This window comes from Sprattus sprattus, assembly GCF_963457725.1.
Source record: "Sprattus sprattus genome assembly, chromosome: 9".
Taxonomy (NCBI): Eukaryota; Metazoa; Chordata; class Actinopteri; order Clupeiformes; family Clupeidae; genus Sprattus; species Sprattus sprattus.
In genome coordinates this window covers 16,835,135-16,850,315 of record NC_137928.1, presented here as the reverse complement: position 1 = coordinate 16,850,315, position 15,181 = coordinate 16,835,135, and the positions used below count along the sequence as shown (strand labels likewise).

The 15,181-nt window shown below is 43.3% G+C and overlaps 1 protein-coding gene across 5 annotated transcripts in view; it reads right to left on the bottom strand.

Moving 5' to 3' along the window:
* Positions 1–15,181, bottom strand: part of LOC308370171 (ubiquitin carboxyl-terminal hydrolase 2-like) — a 22,219-nt gene extending 7,038 nt beyond the window's left edge. Inside the window, exons 1-3 of one of the 5 annotated variants that reach the window (XM_080844763.1) lie at positions 15,013–15,181; positions 12,758–12,852; positions 9,250–10,016 (exon numbers count right to left, since the gene is read on the bottom strand). In XM_080844763.1, the coding sequence (XP_080700889.1) occupies positions 9,250–9,972 (723 nt within the window). In that variant the 5' untranslated portion in view covers positions 9,973–10,016; positions 12,758–12,852; positions 15,013–15,181. Of the gene's footprint in view, positions 1–9,249; positions 10,017–10,285; positions 10,405–10,966; positions 10,999–12,757; positions 12,853–13,754; positions 13,819–14,647; positions 14,710–15,012 lie in introns of those variants that run through there. The other 4 variants (XM_080844764.1, XM_080844762.1, XM_080844766.1 and 1 more) reach the window with 4 other exon arrangements.

The window sequence follows — 15,181 nt, the reverse complement described above, 5'->3', positions numbered from 1 at the left end:
GTCATCTACCGTGATTTAAAAAAACAGGATGGCCATAAGAATCTGTTCTACTCTGCAGAGTAATATCATCAGTGCCCAAAATAGAAGCCTTCCTTTCGCACCCACCACTTGGCTGAGATGATAGCCTCACGGACGTCACGGATGCCACATCAGTGACAAGAAAAGCTACTCAGCCAGCTCCATTTCTGAGAGCCCTTAAACCAAATCAACACGTTCTCACACCGACACAAGTACTATACCAGAAATGGAATAAGGTTGTAACAATATTGTAACAGTAAAACACTGTACAAAGCATATTAGCATACAAATGGCAGGCAGGTTATAAGGTAGTCATGGCAAGTGAAGGTAAACACAATCATGTGATTATGACTGTAATCTCTTGAAGGAGTGTTCATAGATCTGGAGTCAGGGGCGCAGCTCTGAGAGAGACTGTTCACGAGCAGGCAGCTTGTGGAGTCTGCTAATGTGCGTCTGTGACTGACAAGCTACAACAAACTGTAGGCGGGTACCAATTATTAATTACAACAGAGCCCCATGTCAGCTAGCTGGCAGTGCTTGTTTCTGATGGTCTCAAAAACCTGTCAAATCCTTTGCGCACTCTACTCCAATGTTGAGTTGAGTTGAGATGCATTAGCATAGCAAGTCACAACTTAGCTGTTCAACCCCCCACCTCACTCTGATCAGTTAGTATGCCATATTAATCCTCATTTACATAATGGTAATATGTTTTTCTGCCTATAATATTATACTGTTACAGTAGATACTTACAATCATATTACAAAACAAATAATAATGATGGTTGTGAAATTATCAAACCAAAATTGCCCCCAGTCAGAGCGCTTTCTACAATAAGCTTAAAGAAGCTTAAGGAAGCGTAAAGAGTGTTGGGAGATAAATAAATAAGTCATCATATGAATATGAGTTTACACTGATGTTGATAAGACTTGATATTTTAATGGCTTCTGAGCAAAAGCATACCTCTGTGACTCTAGAACTAAGAAGGAAATGACATACTATTGTGTACTTTTAGGCACTTCTGAGAGAACATTTATTTTACATTTAGGGGAGGAGAGACTGTAAATAATGAAAGACAATGCTTAGACCAAGGGCTTTTTGTTGAGACTTAATTAGAGCAGTAGCGTGGCAGCTCTGTAATCCCCTAGCCACACTCACTTTCTCTTGCTCTCCCTCTCTCCCTCACAGCCGGAAGTGGGTCACAGCGTTTGAGTCCCCAGTGAGAGTAGGTGAGGAGAGACTAATCCTGCTTTTATAACTGGCTCCCTGAGAGTAAGATGCGGAGCGCAACTCCAGCCTTGATCAAAGGTAACTACCAGATTAAGCGCAGCAACAATTGCTGACCCTTCATGTGGGCTAAACACTTTGACCCATTTTGTGGTGTGCTTTCGTATCCACATGCATGGTCCTCTAATCATGAGTTAACCATGGACAACCAAACCACATGAATGGTGTTCAGACATAAGTTAATACGGAAAATGACGTGTTTTCATATCAGTCTAGAGCTGGTCTGGAGAGACCCATCCTGTCATTACCTGGTAACATCACATGGTGTTCAGACATAAGTTAATACGGAAAATGACGTGTTTTCATATCAGTCTAGAGCTGGTCTGGAGAGACCCATCCTGTCATTACCTGGTAACATCTATCTATAAATCCAGAAATCTCTGTGTGTCAGTCAGTCAGTCTGTCTAGGGCGTATCTCCCTGACGGTAGTTACGTTAGTTATGAGATTTCGCATGTAGCTTACACATGTCATGAACCTGTGCATCCTTGATTTTGAAGATTTTTGAATTCATAGTTCGCGAGATATTTGTATTTTATCGTTTCCCGTAGGCACCAGGGACACGGGAAGTTATTCACTGTTGAGGGGGCTGAGAAACGTTCTGATGACGTCATAATGCGAAAGGTCAAACCAGAAATCTCTGTGTGTCAGTCAGTCGGTGTGTCAGTCTAGGGCGTATCTCCCTGACGTTAATTACGTTAGTTATGAGATTTCGCATGTAGCTTACGCATGTCATGAACCTGTTCATCCTTGATTTTGAAGTTTTTTGAATTCATAGTTTGCGAGATATTTGTATTGTATCGTTTCCCGTAGGCACTATGGGTTATCGTTTCCCGTAGGCACTATGGGTAGTGAGGCATTATGGGTAGTGTAGTAATTCAGAGAAAGAGGTGAAATGCATTTGTGGAGGGCGCCGTCCAGGGTTTGTCGCGTAAAATTGCCTATACAACGCAAGAGTGGAGTCCTACACCGCTACAAATGGTAGCTTATATTGATAAGCCTCGGCGGCTTTCAGATTGTCCATTGCTTTCCCATCTGTTGCTATGGAGTCCACGAAATACGCGCAAATCTCGCTGTAAGTTACGTCGTCATGTTATCATCCCAGTCCTGCACTGAATTCGGGTGGGGGATAGTAACGCCATCTCCAGTCAGAGTATTTAAACTGTGTTCCCATTGTAAGGACATTATTACCTTACGATCTGTCTGAGAGTGGGCTATCAAAGCTAGCATCATCGAAGTCATAGTACAGTACATACATTCAATAAAATTAACCTATACATTTGAGTCCAACTGCATGACCATTCTTACCCTACACTTACCCTTACAATATAGAAGTGATCCTATTTCAACCATAACGTCATTTTAAATAATTTCTTTATGACATTTAGTTTATAGTTTAGACAGCAACTTTCACATCTATATTCAACTGCATCCACTACATAATCTCAAACTTTAATTGTTGGTATATCTCCAAAAAGGCTATACAACATTAAAACATTTCTTAATGAAAAGGAAACATGCATCACAATACTTCAGTGTAACCTGTACCAATGTGGAGTGCAAATATGTCTTGCTATTACACTACCCAACAGCTACACCTACGTCTGCTAACACTACAGAATGCATAATTCCTACGGGCACTGCACTAGTCACATTAATATGAGGTGGGTTTTGTTTGGGAACATCAGATATGAAGCTCTTCTTGGCATAGGTACAGTAGAAGCAGGGAGGACCGAGTTAGCCTTATCCTGCTATGATGTGCAAGGTGTCCGGCTCCACCTTGCTCTGTGGAATGCAGAATAATAATTAGCTGGCACAAGACTTAAAAGGGTGCCGGAGAACACTCAGTTCTGACCTTCCTCTCTTTGTCAGCGGCTCGTAAACAACTCGGAGCCCAACGGTGGAGGCTGTGGCCCCCGCTGCTGATGACGCCTCTCCAGCCTCACACTCACACGGGAGCTGTCAAACCACCATCACACCCAGCTGGCATAGGTAGGACACAAGCGGTGGGATAGAGCAACAGGAGACCAGACAGATCTCCGAAAACAAGGACCAATCACCTCCAGATACTCCTTCAAGGTATTTCACTAAATAACACAGTTCTTTTAGCCTGAGCCTGTGTGCGTGAGCATTAGGTTCGACATGTAGGTAGGAGCAAGCTGGCCCAGGGTGGCTGAATGTGGGTGTGAGATCCATAATATGGCCTTGCATATGACAAGTTCTATTTGAATTTGCACAAAGTTTCAAGTTTAAGACAATAACATTTATGGCTCCTAGAAACCATAGCATTATCACACATGGACCCTGATCACAGAGCACTCTCCTCCTCCAGCATGCAAACCATATGCCTTGCCACAAAGCCCAGCCGCGTCCCTCTGAACAGTGGGAGGTGGAGGAAGCAGCCCATCTCCAGCCTCCATCAGCATTTCCACAGCTGGGCTGCTCTTATTATGTAACGCAGAGAGACAGCTGTGCGGCTCTTTACACAGCGTGCGGCTAATGCCCGCAGCCTTTCATCTCTCTCTCTTCATTATCACAGCCAGCATCATCTGCCCAAGGGGGCTCTGGGGCACTAGATGAAGGCCTATTATAACCCACACACATCAAAACAGTTAGGCCTGCATGGCTCCCTAATGGCAAAATTACACTGCTCTGTTATATTACCTGTGCTGAAACACTCACTGTAGGCTTTGGCAGTGTTACTAGTTAGCCAATAAATCATTGCTGATGACCCTATCATGTTTAGGCTCCATTCACTTACAAACAGTCCACCTGTGAGCCCTTAAAAGCCCATGTAAATATTACACTTGCATTTCTATAATATTAAAGACTAGAGAAGGACACAAGCTGTATTAACATAGTTATATAAAATACAAAGCAAGAGTGTGAGGCGCAAGTGCAATTACAGAGAGTGAAATTAATGTATGATTATATAACTGCAAGTGACCCAACAGTGAGCTGATCCTTTACGCGGCTTAACGGGAGTGTAGCCTACTGATCTGTGATTCCGAGTGTGTCACCATCATTGGAAAAGCGGATCGTGGTGCTCAACATGTATTTTTCAATAGACGAACGGAATATTTTAAGCACAGAGTCACATTTTGTCAATTGCGGAACTCTTACGTTTGCATTGTACTGCTCACCAAAACAATGTGTACATACAGACTAAGGTGAGTTTCTTACCTTAGCTTGATTAATGAGAAGCCCCACAAAAGTGGACACTAACACCGAACCGGACACGGCAGAGCCTTTTCGCCGCATGTCTTGCTTCAAGAACGGGAAAGCGTTTGCCGGCGGATCCTCGGGGATGGTTACCGTGTATGACTGTCGCATGCTGAGAACGATGGCAAAGATGTGCGCTCCACGTGAGAAATAAACGCTGCTTACGTACTATGACACGAACTATTTACTGTAGCCTAATTATTTTGGGTTGTCTCGAAATTTCAAGAAATAAATCGATGAGCATGTACTACGGCTGCTTTTGAACAGCAACAACGTTTCAAAGATCGAGAAAACACACAGTGTGATTTTACACATTACAAAAACATAAGAGGTGTATATAAATCTACATGTATTTACTCTAAATTCGGATTCAAAAGCTTAAACAAATGCAGTAAAATAGTAGATCCCCCTTTGGACGTCAAGTTCAGCAGGCGCACAGCCTCAGCGGCATTCGCGAATCTGACCTCAAATCCTCATAGACGCAAATCTGTTCACGTCTTTTTACTCCGTTTAGCTCACGCCCACATTAGCTTAGTAAAGACGTCAGGCGCTGCCTACATGCTTTTCCAACGTCAATGTTACACGAATCTACCTTTTTTTTCATGAAGGAATAAACGTACACTGCATTTGTCTTATATTTCCGGTGATCGACACGATACAGAGTAACATATCCAACCTAATATTCCTAGACAGAACAGGGTTCATCCCAGAATCAACTGAATTCGTTGCTTTAGATGATGATGCCATTTAAGAAAAAAAGAAGAAAAAGTGCCTCTTAAGAAAATGAAACGCTTAGTGTGCATTGTTAATGCCTTTCTTTCAGCACATATTTGGTAGAGCACAGAAATATCCCTCGAAAGAGAGGCTAAATTTAGACTCTATTGTAGTACACTGGTGAGAAATGAAAAGTGGGCCACTGTGCCTAATCTGGTAGTCTGGACAAAGCCCTCAGGTAAACCAAGCAGCTCTTTTCCTGGCAACAGCTACTGTACACACTTGAAAAGTAGAGTAGCTTTAGCACGTTTTAGTAATTGAGACATAATTAGAGATTGCACGTCAGTTCAGCAACACAACTCTGACCTCATTCAATTAGCGGCTGCTTATAACCACCAGGTGAGCTGAGGTAACTAGAATGTTCCAACCAGGTGATATGTTTTCAGGAAGCAGACCAGTCAAGCTGCCAAATATTTCTCAACAAAGGCAGTTAGCTCCATGGTCATTCAGCCATAGATTCTTGGATTAAGCATTCAACACAGAATCCTGTCTGAGAGTGCTACATGTAATTATGTATAGGCCTACCTGTTACATCGCAGTTATCCCACAGGAATAACATTTCAGCTCATTTTAGTCAGTGGGTCAGATGTAGGGACTCATATAGAACAAAGTGATTGTTGTCTGACATACATGGGTCTCCACTTATACAATTTATTCAGGTGCCTACAGGACTAGGACATCTACAAATGAATTGCTCTGGCCATCATGGGAAATCTTCAATCAAAAGCGCAGGTAATTGGATGTCTTGTCCTGCACATAACAATGACAAGGCGTTCCTATTTTCATCCCGCCTGGTGGACAGGTTATTACATTTTGACCAGTTGAAGCTAGACTCCCCTGGTCATTCTTCACTTTCCCTTTATCTTTCTGGCTACACTGCCGTGATGGGAAGTCTTATATGATTTTTTTGCTGATGCTCATCAATTAAGTCTGTTCTTAATAACATAGGATAAATGTAAGGAACACTTTTTAAAATGTCAGTAGCTTCTCATTTTGAAGTCTTCCTCATGCCTCAACAATCAAGGCTGCTGGATGTAATGCTAATTTTGTTCTCTATATCCTTTGAGAAGAAAGCAAAGAATAAGGAGGCTAACTTTAGCTTAATACAGCACAGAGTATACATTAAACTGCATCCTAGATACACAACTCAGTTGGCCTGATTGAATTTGTTTTGTTGATTTGTTTACCAGCTTCTTCTGCAGTGTTTGCATTTTGCTCCTACCTGATTACCCAAGAATCTGTTTTCAAGTGTTGTTGGTCACAAAGGCTGATGCCAAACGGCAACTCATATCTGAAATCATTCCACCTATTGACAGTTCTGTTTACCTGGCTTCAAACAGCATTATAGCACCTGAACCCAGGACCGTAAACAGCCTGTTTAGAAGCCAAAGAACGATGCTATGCAAGACTGTGACATCAAAACTGCATCCCCAGACCACGATGAGTGATCCTCATGTTGGTAGACAGTCAGAGCAATGGGCGTCACTCATGGGCACTTCATAAGGAGGCCTCTACCTTCTTGTGGGAAAACATGTTAGCCTCTAAGGCCAACTGAGCCCCGGGGTGGGTGCATGAGGGTGGAGGGATTGCGTGGAGCCGAGGTGTAAATGAGAGAGCAGCGTGTTCCTGCTGGTCTTGTGACCCCGGCCTGTGGACACAACAAACGTCTCGGGAACAGATTCCATCACCACCCAGTACATGTTCGTCTGGGTGTGTGTGTCTGTGTGTGTGTGTGTGCTTCAGTGAAAGGGAAAAAGTGGCTGTTTATGGGGGAGTGCCTGAACTGGAGCGAAGTAGGAACACGGTGAGCCTGGGGGTGGAAAAGTACAGAGCAATACACTCAAATCAAAGCGAAGACAAAGGGGAGCGCTGGGTAGCGGGGGTTGGAGGGTTGGGCAGATGTTTTTCTGTAGCAATTGATCCTAAGGTCTCTGATGTGGCAAATGTTTAACTTCACATAGGGTCAAAGCCTGCACATTTCCCTGAGAGAAACAGATCTCCTGTACCTTTGGCATGGTGTCCCTCAGTACAGCTATCACGAAACTATTGATCACCATCACTGTTCTAATCTGGCCAAGTATTAAAATTGATTCACATCAAGTATTGCTCATTTGAGATCTGCAGTTTCTCAGATTTTGCTAGCCATCACCTGTAAAATTCTAAATGATAAAACACCTGAATTTGCACAAAACCTAAACAACTGTGCATCTGAGCAACCACAAGGACACTACATGCTGTTCCACACAGGACATTCCTGAGGCAGATACAAGGGCTGCCATTCAGCCCGTGTCCTACAGCCAAAAGCATAAAACGTCTGGGCAGGATAGAATGTTCTGTCATCATGTTACAATTTAAGTGCCAACATCAAAGAGTGTGTTGGTCTCCATGCCAACAGTAGCAGGGCTGCTACGCACTTTGGAGCTTGTTTTTACGCAGGCCTTGCTCAGGCTGGGAGGAAATGAACTGCACCTCTCTCGACACAAATTACATTTTCACACATTTTTCACATCACATTCATGTGTAAATGTTGTGATAGTATCGTATTAAGTTTAATATGGAGTCAAATTGCCACATATGAAAACAGAAACATCCTGAGAGGCAATAATCCTGAACATGAGTAGAACAAAAAAAAACACTTTGCTTTGGATATAAATTAAAGCCAGACATGACGGGTGAGAGAACTAATATGGCTGAGAACTGTGTTAATGTGGTTGTGCTGACCAGCCAGAGAAACAGCCAACAGTCACTAATCATCAGTCTGGGCAAAGACCCACTTGAGCTGTTTTGGGCTATTTGCAATGTTTTGGAACCCCCAAATAAGGTGACCAGTGGCTCGTAATGATGGTGAAATTATCCAGCGTACCCAAAATAACAACCGTGCAGCACAACACTCCACTGTTCTACTCTACTCACCTTTCAATTCAGTGCACAAATCTGGTGCTTGATCAAGTTACGTTCTGTTCAATGTCAGTCGGCTCAACCCATTTAATATTGGAGCTACTTGAAATAACAGCTATTAAATTAAACAAATGTCACTCGCCTTCCCGACAGCGCCTGTTAATCTATCACTAAAGACTCAGCACTGGCACTGTGTTATACCAGGAGTGCATTCACTCTGTTAACAGGACGTGTCATGAAGTAATAACATCAAACAACTCTTAGTTCAATCATTTCACTTAACTAAGACCACAACTTTATTAGTACCAACCAACAGACTGACTTAAGTCTGCTGCGTCATATTCACCTCACGCCATCATCTTGGACCATCTAACACATCTCAAGGGCCAGATAAAAAAGTTTTTTTCATATGACATGGATACAACTATGAAAATGGATACGACTTTGAAACCATATATTATAATGATCCAATCACATTCACACACGCCTGTTTTTATTTCTTATTTATTACTGAATTGATTTTTGATTCTACATACTGTTGTTGTTTTTTGTGCTTGGAGATTTCCCTATTTTATTAAGCTCACACCATGGACAGACTAAAATGTCCATTATAAACAGATTCCTTGTATTAAAATCATACTTTACAGTTGCACTGTGGTTCATGGGCCCTCTGAATAAAAGTAATTATTAATCTGCCCACCCTGTAGAAGTTCTGATAACAGCCACCACTCCTTTGCTGTTGACACTCATGCTCTTGTTATAGCTGAAACAGCAGGTGCCGTGTCCAGTGATAACCAGTTTGCTATTTTTCCCCTTTTATTGCTATTAAAGAAGGTCAGCTGATACCAAGACACTTGCTGAAGGGAAACACACCACTGAGACATGACCTATAGCCAATGGTCTGCAGTGCCCCCCAATGGTCTGAAAGAGACCTTCAGCTCTCTCTTCCTCATAGTAAAAGCTACATTTTGAATATGAGCAAAGGCAGAGTAAGATTAGAAAAATGGGATGGCTAATCACACAGAAGAAGAAATAAGAGCTCTCTCGTGTCTTACCGTGGAGTCACGGGGTGGAGAGCTGGAACGGCCACTGCTGCTCCTCTCCCAGGAGGCGGTGAAGCGGCCGCTGCTGCTGCCCTTCAGGCTGCTACTGCTGCTACTGATGGCCTCCTGCGTGGAGCTGCGTGACAGCCCGTAGCTGGAGCGGGCGCTGCCACTGCTGGTACCGTAGGAGTCGGCCACATCGCTGCCCCGGCTGCGGTAGGTCTGCCTCAGGCTGCTGCTGCTTGATGAGGGCTCGCTCAGACCCAGCAAGGAGAGGTCGCGCGAGAGGTCGCTCTGGCTAACAGACTTGCGGCGGTTGAGCGAGATGCCTGAGGAAGAGGCGCTGGTGACAGGCGGCGAGGTGGAGAGGTAGCTGGCCTGTATGGAGGGCGAGTAGCTGTAGCTGGGGTAGCCTGAGCCACCACTCAGGCCCGAGCTGCCATAGGTCTTGACGGGCGTGCGGCTAAGGCTCTCGCTGCGGCGGCTCCCCAACAGGTCGGTGCGCGGGATCGCCCGACCCCGGTCAGGCTCGGATGATGTGCTGTAGTTGCGCGTGCGGCTGGCGCTCGACCTCAGGAAGCTGGACGAGCTGTAGCCGGACGTGGAGCTCTTGTAGGGCAGCTTGTCCCGCTCGCTGTACGAGCTCAGGCTAGGCATCAGGGTGGAGCCATATGTGCTATATTGGCTGGTGTAGGTATCAGCATAGCGCTTAGCCGTAGAGGACACGCGAGACATGCTGGGTACTCAGCCACTGGCCTCGCAGTAGCAGACTGCATTGACTACAAGAGAGCAATCAACATGAAACATATGCTGTTATATGAGTCTTTGCGACATATTATAGCTTTGTCAGAATTTGAACACATGTTAAAAAAATGGCAATAAATGCATAGATATTCCATAAAAAGTCCAGATAAAAAGTTTTTAGCCTTAGTTTAGCAATTATTTTTCAAATGACTACACTATGGTTATAACAAGTTAAATTTGAAGGAAGATTCATGTTTAAGGAAACAAAATATGAATAAAAATGCCTAATATCTAACTATCATACCTATAGTACAACTGACCAGTCTTACTGTTTTACCCTTATTGCCTGCTATTGGCTGCAATAGCACTGCAACACAAATGTGGAAACAGCAACACTGACATATCTGTACAGCTCCTGCTATTTATCTGGTCAGTGAGAGTCGCCACAGAGGAACTGGATGTTAAGGTGGCACAGCTTGTTCTTGCAGAGAGACAGGGTCTTGCTCACAAGGCAGTGCAGCATCTGAATAAATAAAAGTATCTGGTGTTGTTGATCCGTGTTGGGTTCAGCTGGAAGGCTCCTATTTCTTTAATCTCTCTCTCTCCCGCTCTCTCTCTCTCTCTCCCGCTCTCTTTCTCTCTCCCTCTGCTGCTGCTCATTTCAGACCACAGAGACATCAATAATTCAACACATAGATCTGGAGTAGGCAGCGTGCTGGAGGCAGTCCAAAGCACACGGCTCCATTGCGCCACTGCCGATCCGGCCTGACGGCAGGCAAGTCTCAGGCCTGGAGGAGCCCTTCAAAGTCTTTGCGTGCACACACACCAACGGCTTTAAGCGCCACAATCAATGCCATTTTTAAACAAAGTCCCAAATCCACATGACTTAGTGAAGACTAGTTTTATGACATACTGATACGGTGAGGCCCACCTCACAGGTAAAGCCCTGCATGCTTGAAAGCACTATAATCAAGCCATTACAAACCTGGAGGAGAGAAATCTGGTGGTGTACAGACCAACTGCTGTGTCCTTCTTCACATTTGATATGATCAAAAACACATACACAAGCAAAGCTGGCAGTCAATATATTCCAGAAATGGACTACATGTATTTATAGTGTATTGCACAAGATTACTGCTAAGAACTAAGAAGGAGGGAACACTAGCGACTTCCCTTTTGATGAAGGGCACTAAGGTACACACTGGTTTGCATGCTGGCCCCACTGAAACCTATGGTCAAGTGAGGATAAATCAATGTTCTATCTACTTTAAAAGGCTGTGTCTTTTAGGGGAAAATGGTCAGAAAAGCAAACAGCTTCAAGTCAGTCGAAGTCTTGGCACATAAAGAACTGACCCATCGGGTTTGTCAAAGGTGATCTTATTTCTTTATGCCAACTCCACAGAGACCACAGAACACTCTGGGGAATTCTATCACATTAGATGTTCTACTGTTGAGACAAACAGAGACAGCAGTCAGCACAGACATGTTGGCTTGGCTGTGGGGCCTGCCCACGGCTGCCAGACACTTAAGTTGGGCTGGGTGAGGGTAATGTGAGGATGGTGCGCTATACAACGGCGAGCCATAACACTGGTGACAGAGCCCCGCGCAGACTGTTTGCTCAGCGTGCGGTTTTCTGTGGAGCCCATGGAGACGTAAAGCCCTGTGGTGGGTACTATGGCATCTTGTGGTTAGACGGAGCTGACTTAGGCGTGTGGTCGCATCTCTATCCTTCTAACCAGCACCAGACAGAAGGCCTGCTGTCTGTGACAGACACACGCCAACAAGCTCCTGCTCTTGCCACCACGTGGAAAACCTTAACCGCACGATACAGTAGCAGCTATCACTGCTGAGTCCATAAATAAACGTCAGCACTTTGGCACTTGACTGTCTACCCCACCACCTGTTCTAACACCTTCGTTTGAGTAATCTACAAGTACTGTGAAAAAATAATAGAGTCAGGCTGTCCAAGTAAAAATAATGTTTCATGTGAGGGGTGCAAGAACATTCCTCCTGTTTTGTCTACTGGGCACAATTCTGAATATATCTTCTTTTGACACTGGGACTCTTAGGCACAGCTATATTTACCCTGAAATGTAAGCAGATAAGAGCACTGGGCCTGTGAGGGTTGGGCTGACGCCTGTGCCCCCCACCCCTTACCAGTCTGTCAGTACCCTTCCTCAAAAAACTTGCTTTAATAACCACACCAAGTCCCCTGATCTAGTACCATCTAATACCATGAGCACATCTGGCTGTAATCTACAGCAACAGGCACAGTGTGAGGCAGAACGCTGGTTAATTAAAACAAATTACAAGACTGTTTCAAATTGTAGTTTCGCAGCAGTTTTAGTAAATGGACCTGTCACCCTTTGTCTATGATACACGGTTCCTAAGATGGCAATTCATTTACAAATCTGTAGGTGTTGTAGGGCACAGATAATTCACAAGCTCCTCCTTACTGTCTTCCAAGCCTAGGAATTCATGTAAGTCCTATCAAGTAAGAGTAAACCAAGAGCAACTGCCAAATTAACCTAAACTGCACAAGTTCCACATTTACCATCTAACAGCAATGTGTAATGTGAAGGAGCCAATCAAACGATTTCACTTGCATGACTCAAGAGGTCTAAAATATAAATGACAAAAGTATGACAAAGCTAGCCCTCAACAGATGCTGTATCAAGTCCAAAAGTGATAGTACTGTTATGTAGGTGTGCGGCTTATAGAATGGTTGTGTTTCAGGTAAACGCTGATAGCAAGTGTGTGTTGACTGCTTGCGTACCTGCTGTCAGTGAAGGCAGCTTCTCAGTCCCAGCAGAGAGCAGAGGAGAGAGGACAGCACATCATAGCGCACTTACATTCAACTAAAGCTCAAACCTGCAAAGAATGAGACACAAATTCAGCACGTTGATCAACATCCAGACTGACTGATGCTGAACTGATTTCCAGATTCAGGGGTCTTGGAAATTAAAAAACTTGCCTAAAAATTGTAGAGATGCTTGCCAGCTATATAAATTAATACTCTGGGCAATTTTTTTTCAGGTTTTCAGCAGGAAACTTATAATAACAATAAATATTTATATTATTTGGTCCTCTCATTTTTCTGAGAATAGCCCGCATATCCCCTTTTAATTGATTTGTTCCAGTCCCTTCCTGTTGATATAGGCTAAGGTTATTTGTTACAAAGCATTATATCAACTTAAAGTTGTACTCCATGATGTAGGCCTATGTGTTTGGGTTTTCACGGAAACTAATTATTATGGTAATTATGTTGTTATACATTAGGTTACAGTGAGAGAGAGAAAAACGAATTTACTTTCAGTCACTCAAGCGTACGTTGCCAAACTTCACAGAACAGATCAAATAAACAATACATCTTTTAAAAACACCTGGGACAAAAGTAGAGTATGTTTAGAGTATGTACATCCGCCCGTCACTATAATGAGTGTTTCTTCCATCAGTTACATAATGAATCACTGCATATCAAAGACCAAACCAATGTAACAGTATCACATTAGGTACAGTATAAACATGGCAACAAATCAATCTGGGTCAGTCATTGTGGAAAAATTCTCACATAATTAACAATCCTTCATGCCACTGTTAATGAACATTTAATTTAGTCAACTTCTTTTCGTCTGACTGACAACAAAAGCAGCTAGATGCTAGATGTTATCCCTTATTTGGTAAGGATTGGTACCTATGAAACTGTATACAGTGCAGACAGATGGAATTGTCCGAACAACAACAAGCAGGTAAAAACGGTACAACTGGCTCACCAGTGTTCTGTGGACAAGCGTGCTGAATAGGAGGCTGTGGCCCTGAGTGAGTGGACCAGGGAAGGGTGGTATGAGCACAGCCACCCAGAATACCAAAGATCATGTTACAAGGCTGGTAAATATAGCAATTGCCTATGACCTCTGTGGGTAACACTACACTCGGTGGCATTCCAAACCGCTCTTAAAGGACTAGCTTGCATTGAGGCTTTTTATGGGCAGAGTGGAGTGCAGCACTGGCGGTGTCATTTATGTCCACTTTTCAATAGAGCAGCCTTAATTACAGGCATCAACGTAAGATAAACTGTACTCCATGCTGTTCCTACTTTGTAAGAAGCTGCATCTCACCGTTCAAATGGACTGTTAAGTTTTTATTCAACTTAATTTAGAAATTAACATAATGAGTCAACGTTACAGTTATTTAGTATGGCAATCACTGAACAAAAACGGCTAACTATTGCCAACCACAGGAGCTGATTGAGGTCCAATCAGGAGTACAGATATAATTTTGTTGCCAAGGTTATTGTTTTTACTTAGTTAGCTATAAAGTTAACTTCACCATTACCAAGGACATTTACCTTACGAGTTAATTTGCAAGATGGGGTTAAATTAGCTGCGATAACCGCGTCGAAAAGAGTCTCTTACTTACCACAACCTAATAACAATTTCTATAACGACACATATTTCACACCAGCTGTACAGCACAAACGTATTTAAGTTGCGAAGCATATTAGTTCTACTAGCTATTTTAACTTTACTCAACGTTAGCTAGTTCGCTGTTTTGTTTTGTTGGCTGACGCACGGCGAACCCGTTATCTATCTGTTAGCCTAGGACCGCGAATATAATTAGATGTAGTTAACAGTGCGAATTGTGTTGCATTAGATAGTAGCCTTACCTAATGATACTTTCCCACAGTGGTGTTTAAAGGTGTGAGTTAGCAGCCTAGGAAACGGTAACTAAAGCGGTGAGGGTGGGAGTAGTACTGAGTTAGATAACTTGCCATCTAATAGAAATTCATGACTGATGACAGGCAACGGTGGTATGCATGTGAGAAAAGCAGAAGCTAGTTCACTACAAGTTAGAACAAAATCGTGAGCGAAATAAATAGAAATAATTTGTTTCGATTCGACAGCTATCAAACTACCGGAAACTTAAGATAGGTGCATGGCTGAGTTTGAAACAAGAACATTTATCCACAATTCCCACTGTAACATTAGCTAACGCTGCCTAGCTGCTGTTAGCAACCGGCTAGCTACTTACCCTGCACAGTGAGATGTCATCCTGTTCTCTTCTTCCAGAGAGATGTAACAATCCAACCGATTCACCAAATAGTTATATAAACTAATCAACCAGATTCATTTACTGATAGAGGCAATATTTACACGTTTTGGTGTGTTTGTCCTTGTTACTCTAGTAGCAAACGTTACAT